This window comes from Oncorhynchus keta, chromosome 15 (assembly GCF_023373465.1).
Source record: "Oncorhynchus keta strain PuntledgeMale-10-30-2019 chromosome 15, Oket_V2, whole genome shotgun sequence".
NCBI classification, from domain to species: Eukaryota; Metazoa; Chordata; class Actinopteri; order Salmoniformes; family Salmonidae; genus Oncorhynchus; species Oncorhynchus keta.
Window position 1 is genome coordinate 20,168,715 of NC_068435.1, and position 9,739 is coordinate 20,178,453.

The window sequence follows — 9,739 nt, forward strand, 5'->3', positions numbered from 1 at the left end:
TCCAGCTTGTTATGTGTGTTGCTAGAATACCAAACCCATCCCTTTCCAATCCCTTTCATAACATTTTTTTGTTTGTTGATTAAGTAGACCTAGAGAGAGAGAATATTTAAGAAGCCTATCATCAGTTAGCTCACATGATTTAAAAAGACGTCGCTATTTCAGTGCTATTTTTATAGGATTGAGCTGGAATTAAGTTACCGGCTAAAGAACTTGGCCTAAATTGTTGTGCCATTTGTTATAACTGAGGTAATATTATTATACTGTTTTATTTTATTGTGTTGCATTTTGTAAATCTCATTGTGTGAACACTGGCACAGAAACCCTAAACTGGGGCTTGAACCTGGGAGAGTATAAGGACACTGCTGACCTGCAAAACAACTAACCAAAATCTAAAACTGAGTCTTACCAGGAACTTTAACCTTAACCCATCAAATGCCTGATTCAAACGCTGTTTGTAGTTTAAGAATTATAAAGGGATAAGGAATTAGATAATATAAAGCTTTTGGAGTGGTTTCATTGCCGTGATACTAGCTTGTGACCAGGTTGTGACACAGTAAACAGATGGGGAGAGAATCATTGAGTGCATGTAAAGTTCAGCAGCATCTGTTGACATTTGGTTTCTGATGAATTTGACATTTACCAGGTTGCTTTTTGCTGTTCCACATACTTGTTTTATTTGTTTTTTGAAAGGTTAGAGTCAATAATTATTTCAAATGTGAAATCATCTCAATCCTCTGTCCCTTTTACAGTTTCCTCAGGCTGATGTGTCTCACTGTTCCTGATGGAGACAGTTTTAGTTGTGTTCAATGTAAGACATGAGTGGTCCAACCAGTCAGCTATTTTGGGAGAATGCTGATGATCCTATAAATGGCCACATCTCCAGCCTAGAAGATTGGTGTTATGACAGCAGATTTCCAGTCGTCAGGGAACACTGCTTGTTTAATTGATAGATGTACCAGATGAGTGACTGGAGAGCTCAGGGTGCTGGAGTTTTTCTTCAGGAGGGCGGAGTCATTTCCATACACATCCTGTGCCTTGGTGTTTTTAAGATGAGTTAGGATTGAATTATCTCCTGCTCAGGCACTTCAGCGGAGTTAAAAACAGGAGAGGTAGAGTCCGAGAAAGTATTTATTTCAATGGCCAAATGTTACTGTCAGGTTCTCAACGGAGTCTTTAAAGACATTGTTAAATGTTGAGGCTATTTCAGCTTCATTTTAAAATTCATTGTATTTTCCTGCTATGCTTTTGCACATTTTTGGATAATGTGTTGAGATTGTCCCATAGATGTTTACTATTTCCTCTAGCATGGTTGATAAGACCAATAACAAAGTTGGCTTTGGCCTTTCTAAGCTTGTTGCTTTATTGCGCAAATCCTTAAAAATCCTAATCTCAGTACTTACACCTGTTTTCAGAGCAGTTTGAGAGCAAAGACTCAAAAGGTATGCTGTTGGAGACCTGCTTTTTGTCTTGTCTGTACATGAATCTCTTTTTGGTTAGCTTCCTGGTGATGACAGTCAGATTATGATCGAATATTTATTTATTTATTTTCCACTGGTGGAATTGCTTCAAAATGTTTAAAGAATATGTTGTTTGGTGATGGTGGACAGTACACTGTATGCCAACAACAGTGAATGACATTTATAGTGACAGTGTTACGGTTACTGCAATACATTTGATTTCTATTGAGCGGGTGAATTCAAGTTGGGTGCATTTAATACTTTACATCAGTGGAGGCTTTACATACACAAGCAGCCCCCACACCCATTTGACTGTCTTTTCTGAAAACGTTGGACCCTGGCATAGCATAAACAGCCTCAGGTGATGTTTTGGTTAGCCAAATTTTAATCAGTCAATCTTCAATCTGATCGGTTTTTGAGGTGATGCTTCTGATGTTCAAATGACCCACGAGCAAATCATTTTGGTTTCTCCTGAGGATCCCAGAGACATTTTGCTTGGTTTATTGTTTGAAAGAGGGTGAGGTTTGTTGGGTGAGATTGCATTTTTCGCGCTGGAACTCCCGGTGATATTTTGTGTAGCGCTTTAATGAGTTCATATGGATGGTGCTTAGTGCTTCTGAGATGTGGGCTGAAGTGTGCGTGTAAACTTCGCCACCGTTGACAGGAGTCCCACTGGTAGATGATTACCTTGACTGGTGGTAAGAACGCCAGGGGAGGAGCATCCGTCTGTAGAGCCTGGATTCATCTGGACATCCCCAGTAGTATTGTCATCGGGTAGCTGAGTAGCTGTCTGTAGGGCCGGACTGGCCTCCATCGTCCCTCTGTGCTTGTACATTTGGTTGGTGCGATGGCTCAGCGGTTGTTTAGAAGAGATGAATAGATAACTTGGCTAGATGGATTTTGAGTAATGCATTGACTGGGCCGATGTCAGGACTCCAACAGAAAAACACTGATACAATCAGCAATATAAAAACATAGGTTGTAAGAAAGGATTTTGGGCAAAAATCGCCACAAGCTGCCTTTGCATTATGTTCAAAATGTCAAACATAAAGAGCTCAATTTAGACCTCGATTTTGGCTCCTACACAAGTTAATTATGTAATGCTAGCGGCCATGGATTGTGTGCCATTCAGCGCTGTATAGGTCTCGACTGACAGCTGTTCTGAACTTGAGCACATCGCACAACAAGAAGTTGCCCCCATCCCTCCCGCTAATTGGTCAACTTTTGCAAATGTTTTGTTGTTTGAGTGCAGGACATGCTGTAAATTACGGAGACTCAATGTATTTTGAAAGATGAGACATTGAGGATTATAAAAATACCTCTGATGTTGCACAAGCAAGCCAAACACCCGTGACTCCAAATAGCATTTCTGTATCATAAAACTTGTGTAATATACAGTGTCAACATTTATGATCACTATGTTTGATGTATAGTTACGATATGACATGATGTCATACCCTGGGTTATTCTGAACAGAATGAGCCTGTTTGTTGTATTGTGAAGGAAATTAGCAGCGGACCACACATCTGAAATATGATCTGCTTCTCTGAATTGCTTTGTGAAAGCCGAACACTGCAGAATCGTATTTGATCATTTAGCTAGTTATGTTGGCAATAGAACAAGCTTTCAAATCATGCCCACCTGACCCAGATTACAATTTATAATGGACTGTTTTTGGATTGTGTAAATAACAGAACTTGTGTAAAGGCAGGGATGCAGGGCTGTGTTCCTAACAAAACAACTACAAGTGTGCTTGCTCCAGTTTCTCAACGGCACAGCTAGGATAGCTTAAGAAGCACATTATAGTTGAAGACTATTCTTTCAGTCATAAAAGTGCATTGAAATGACTTAGAAATAGTGCACACTTTGGAGAGGTGTGTGGTCACTTGGAAACACCAGTTTGTCCTCTCACTCAGACCCTTGTCATTTTTTGTCTTACAGTATGTTACACCTACCACACATTTTACAGGAATTTCTGATCATGTTACTGAACATATCCAGAGTATATTCAGATTTCCTTGTCAACAAATGAGGCGAAAAGTACAGTAAATTTAAAATACGAGTGGCGCAATGGTAACTGTGCTACTAAAGATGCTGGGTTCGAGTCCAGGTTCTGTCGCAGCCAGCATGGGGCGTCACCCAATTAGCACAGCGTCGTCCGGGTTAGGGGAGGGATGTCCTTGTTCCATCGCGCACTAGTAACTCCTGTGGCGGGCCGGGCACATTGCACGCTGACACGGTCGCCAGGTGTACAGTGTTTCCTCCGACACATTGGTGCGGCTGGCTTCCAGGTTAAGTGGGCATTGTGTCAAGAAGCAGTGTGGCTTGGTTGGGTTGGGTTTCGGAGGACGCATGGCTTTCGACCTTCGCCTCTCCCGAGTGCGTACGGGAGTTGCAGCGATGAGACAAGACTGTAACTAGCATTTGGATACCACGAAATAGGGGTTAAAAATAAATTAAATAAAAGGTCAAATGTAAACTGCAGTCTAAAGCAACATCTTGCCCTTGTACTGTTATAATATCTACCTGGCACAGCCAGGAGAGGACTGGCCACCCCTCAGAGCCTGGTTCCTCTCTAGGTTTCTTCCTAGGTTCCTGCCTATCTATGGACTTTTTCCTGGCCACCGTGCTTCTACATCTGCATTGTTTGCTGTTTGGGGTTTTAGGCTGGGTTTGTGTATAGCATTTTGTGACTTCAGCTGATGTAAAAAGGGCTATATAAACAAATTGGATTTGATTTGAGTGTAATGTGTTTGGATTCCGTCTTGTCAGGTTGACTGTTGTGTCCTCATCTTCAGTATAATAAGTTCCCCATAATCTCAAAATGTTTCCCTTTTAATTTATACCATGGTTATTGATATGCTTTCCATACTTCTGTAAGAAACATTTCAATGTAGCCCTATCCATATAGGTCAATACCCACAAGTATAAGGTGATAAAATAATATATTTTTAAAACAAAATGTAGAAATGTGCCGTTTTCACATAGACTAAGGTATGGCGTTGGATATAATGCATATGAGGTTGAAAAGTGGTAGAATTGCCCTGTAAGATTAACATTCTAACTTCCTTATTCTCTTCAACTTTGTTATAACTGGCATATAAGCCAGAGAAACTATTATTTTCTCAAAAAATGTATTATTTTCTTCTTCTCCGTCTTTGTCTTCAGGTGATGATGTCAGTGGTTCAGGAAGCGGGATGTGCACAGATGAAAACTGTCCCCGGGGCCCGCGCCTCATGGCCCCCAGCACAGACAGACCCAAAGTGTACGCCTACCCTCCGGAGAACAAGAAGGTTGTGAAAGCATCAGCTGACCACAACCTCCCATCCATCGCCCTCTACCTGCTCTCATTGGTTATGTTGCTGCTCCGGCGATAATTGATAGGGTATTCCACCAATCGAGACTGAGTTTGGGACATGGGGGGCAGGACGAGGGGTGGGAAGAGAAGAGAAGATGTCGTGGGGTTACTTACTTACTTTGCCAAAACAAAACAAAATTAACAAGAAAAAAACCCGAATGGACTTCCTTTTGGTCTCGGATAAGAACAAAAGTTGTAATGAGTATTATATTATTCAGAAATGTTTTGGTTCTGTTCTTGTCTTTTATTTGACGGTTTACGGCACTACTAGAGCTCGTCTTTTCACATTTTTATTTTGTTTTGTTTTCTGGTGTTTGGGTTCTCTGAGAAATCTGTACCTAAGACATGTTAAGAGTCAATCTATAGACTATAGAGATATACAGGATGTTAGTGTTGGTTGACGCTGTGCTGTGTAAGGGGGACTCTTCAGTCATGCTGAGCCTAACGTTTGTATTCCTAATCATGTAAACAGCCTTTATGTCTGAGGAGATTATTTATTTATTAAAAACAGAGGAATATAATCCCCCCGGAGCATCTTTGGGCTCCCCAATATTTATAGAAAAACGAATTCTACCCCAAACAAAATAAATTATTGATGAGTTTTATGAAAGATAATCTTGTTTCGGTAAGGCCCTAAAAACCTTAAACCTTTAAACCCACACATTACATGGCAACAGAGAGAAAATTAAAACGCTTCACATAAGCTGTTTTTTCCTCTGCTTGATAATATAAAGCAGTAATAATAGTCGTGATCATATTCACACAGACATGATCCCTCCACCCTTACTTCTGTCTTTCCCAGAGCAGATCTGTTTCTCTAGGCTTTGGTGGCTCTATAGGACCAGATGGGGATTTTTATTTTATTTTTGGGGGGAGAAATTACAGTGTTAGTGTGACCACAGTAGTCCTCTGTATTGACACAATATTGGCAGAATATGGTAGTATATGGGCTGTGTGGGTGTGTACTGCCGTTTGTTCTGTCTCAGTGGAGGCCGGTGGGAGGAGCTTTAGGAGGACGGGCTCATTGTAAAGGCTGGACTGGAATCAATGGAACGGAGTCAAACAAGTGGTTTCCACGTTTGATGCTGTTCCAATTATTCCATTCCTGTTATGCAGGTGAATGAGGACCCAAAAGCGACTTAACGAAACAGAGTCTTTATTCCAGTATTTGACAAAAGTGATAATCCTGGAAATTATCAAGGTGAAAACAAAACAGGAAAACTGAAATCCACTCGTCAGTAGAAAGGACTGACTGGAGACTCGAGCATAGACTGCAGGTTGCTTCGGGAAGGCACCGGCCGTAGCAGACCTAGACACCTGCTCACACGCAGCATCTGAAGACGGTAAAACACGACAGGGCGAGACATGGACACAGAACTGCGAACATCATACAAGGATCCGACAAGGACAGAAGCGGAAAACAAGGGGAGAAATAGGGCTCTAATCAGAGGGCAAAAATAGGGGACAGGTGTGAAAAGAGTAAATGAGTGAGTTAGGAGAATGAGGAACAGCTGGGAGCAGGAACGGAACGATAGAGAGAAGAGAGAGAGGGAGGGGGAGAGAGAGGGATAGAAAAAGGGAACGAACCTAATAAGACCAGCAGGGGGAAACGAACAGAAGGGAAGCACAGAGACAAGACATGATAACCAATGATAAAACATGACAGTACCCCCCCACTCACCGAGCGCCTCCTGGCGCACTCGAGGAGGAACCCTGGCGGCAACGGAGGAAATCATCAATCAACGAACGGTCCAGCACGTCCCGAGATGGAACCCAACTCCTCTCCTCAGGACCGTAACCCTCCCAATCCACTAAGTACTGGTGACCACGTCCCCGAGAACGCATGTCCATGATCTTCCGTACCTTGTAAATAGGTGCGCCCTCGACAAGGACGGGGGGAAGACGAACGGGGGCGCGAAGAAAGGGCTTGACACAGGAGACATGGAAGACAGGGTGGACGCGACGAAGATGTCGCGGAAGAAGCAGTCGTCGCACAGCGACAGGATTGACGACCTGGGAGACACGGAACGGACCAATGAACCGCGGAGTCAACTTGCGAGAAGCTGTCGTAAGGGGAAGGTTACGAGTGGAAAGCCACACTCTCTGGCCGCGACAATACCTAGGACTCTTAATCCTACGTTTATTGGCGGCTCTCACAGTCTGCGCCCTGTAACGGCAAAGTGCAGACCTGACCCTCCTCCAGGTGCGCTCACAACGTTGGACAAACGCCTGAGCGGAGGGAACGCTGGACTCGGCGAGCTGGGACGAGAACAGAGGAGGCTGGTACCCCAGACTACTCTGAAACGGAGATAGCCCGGTAGCAGACGAAGGAAGCGAGTTGTGAGCGTATTCTGCCCAGGGGAGCTGTTCTGCCCAAGACGCAGGGTTTCTAAAAGAAAGGCTGCGTAATATGCGACCAATCGTCTGATTGGCCCTTTCTGCTTGACCGTTAGACTGGGGATGAAAACCGGAAGAGAGACTGACGGAAGCACCAATCAAACGACAGAACTCCCTCCAAAACTGTGACGTGAATTGCGGACCTCTGTCTGAAACGGCGTCTAACGGGAGGCCATGAATTCTGAACACATTCTCAATGATGATTTGTGCCGTCTCCTTAGCGGAAGGAAGCTTAGCGAGGGGAATGAAATGTGCCGCCTTAGAGAACCTATCGACAACCGTAAGAATCACAGTCTTCCCCGCAGACGAAGGCAGACCGGTAATGAAGTCTAAGGCGATGTGAGACCATGGTCGAGAAGGAATGGGAAGCGGTCTGAGACGACCGGCAGGAGGAGAGTTACCTGACTTAGTCTGCGCGCAGTCCGAACAAGCAGCCACGAAACGGCGCGTGTCACGCTCCTGAGTAGGCCACCAAAACCGCTGGCGAATAGAAGCAAGCGTACCCCGAACGCCGGGGTGGCCAGCTAACTTGGCAGAGTGAGCCCACTGAAGAACAGCCAGACGAGTAGAAACAGGAACGAAAAGAAGGTTACTAGGACAAGCGCGCGGCGACGCAGTGTGAGTGAGTGCTTGCTTAACCTGTCTCTCAATTCCCCAGACAGTCAACCCGACAACACGCCCATCAGGAAGAATCCCTCGGGGTCGGTAGAAGCCACAGAAGAACTAAAGAGACGGGATAAGGCATCAGGCTTGGTGTTCTTATTACCCGGGCGATAAGAAATCACGAACTCGAAACGAGCGAAAAACAACGCCCAACGAGCTTGACGTGCATTAAGTCGTTTGGCAGAACGGATGTACTCAAGGTTCTTATGGTCAGTCCAAACGACAAAAGGAACGGTCGCCCCCTCCAACCACTGTCGCCATTCGCCTAGGGCTAAGCGGATGGCGAGCAGTTCGCGGTTACCCACATCATAGTTGCGTTCCGATGGCGACAGGCGATGAGAAAAATAAGCGCAAGGATGGACCTTATCGTCAGACTGGAAGCGCTGAGATAGAATGGCTCCCACGCCCACCTCTGAAGCGTCAACCTCGACAATGAATTGTTTAGTGACGTCAGGAGTAACAAGGATAGGAGCGGATGTAAACGCTTCTTGAGGAGATCAAAAGCTCCCTGGGCGGAACCGGACCACTTAAAGCACGTCTTGACAGAAGTAAGAGCTGTGAGAGGGGCAGCAACTTGACCGAAATTACGAATGAAACGCCGATAGAAATTAGCGAAACCTAGAAAGCGCTGCAACTCGACACGTGACCTTGGAACGGGCCAATCACTGACAGCCTGGACCTTAGCGGGATCCATCTGAATGCCTTCAGCGGAAATAACAGAACCGAGAAATGTGACAGAGGAGACATGAAAGGCGCACTTCTCAGCCTTCACGTAGAGACAATTCTCTAAAAGGCGTTGGAGTACACGTCGAACGTGCTGAACATGAATCTCGAGTGACGGTGAAAAAATCAGGATATCGTCAAGGTAGACAAAAACAAAGATGTTCAGCATGTCTCTCAGTACATCATTAACTAATGCCTGAAAAACATGGAGCATTAGCGAGACCGAACGGCAGAACCCGGTACTCAAAATGCCCTAACGGAGTGTTAAACGCCGTTTTCCACTCGTCCCCCTCTCTGATGCGCACGAGATGGTAAGCGTTACGAAGGTCCAACTTAGTAAAGAACCTGGCTCCCTGCAGAATTTCGAAGGCTGACGACATAAGGGGAAGCGGATAACGATTCTTAACCGTTATGTCATTCAGCCCTCGATAATCCACGCAGGGGCGCAGAGTACCGTCCTTCTTAACAAAAAAAAACCCCGCTCCGGCGGGAGAGGAAGAAGGCACCACGGTACCGGCGTCGAGAGAAACAGACAAATAATCCTCGAGAGCCTTACGTTCGGGAGCCGACAGAGAGTATAGTCTACCCCGAGGGGGAGTGGTCCCCGGAAGGAGATCAATACTACAATCATACGACCGGTGTGGAGGAAGGGAGTTGGCTCTGGACCGACTGAAGACCGTGCGCAGATCATGATATTCCTCCGGCACTCCTGTCAAATCACCAGGTTCCTCCTGAGAAGAGGGGACAGAAGAAACAGGAGGGATAGCAGACATTAAACACTTCACATGACAAGAAACGTTCCAGGATAGGATAGGATAGAATTACTAGACCAATTAATAGAAGGATTATGACATACTAGCCAGGGATGACCCAAAACAACAGGTGTAAAAGGTGAACGAAAAATCAAAAAAGAAATGGTCTCACTGTGGTTACCAGATACTGTGATGGTTAAAGGTAGTGTCTCACATCTGATACTGGGGAGAAGACTACCATCTAAGGCGAACATGGGCGTGGGCTTCCCTAACTGTCTGAGAGGAATGTCATGTTTCCGAGCCCATGCTTCGTCCATAAAACAACCCTCAGCCCCAGAGTCTATCAAGGCACTGCAGGAAGCAGCCGAACCGGTCCAGCGTAAATGGAC

At 45.1% G+C, this 9,739-nt stretch overlaps 1 protein-coding gene across 1 annotated transcript in view; it reads left to right on the plus strand.

Annotated features, from left to right (window-relative positions):
• LOC118371069 (glypican-1-like) overlaps positions 1-5,346 on the plus strand; it is a 148,413-nt gene extending 143,067 nt beyond the window's left edge. The window contains exon 11 of the mRNA XM_052463599.1: positions 4,626-5,346. Within this exon, the coding sequence (XP_052319559.1) occupies positions 4,626-4,834 (209 nt within the window). The 3' untranslated portion in view covers positions 4,835-5,346. The remainder of the gene's footprint in view (positions 1-4,625) is intronic.
• The last annotated feature ends 4,393 nt before the right edge of the window (positions 5,347-9,739 follow it).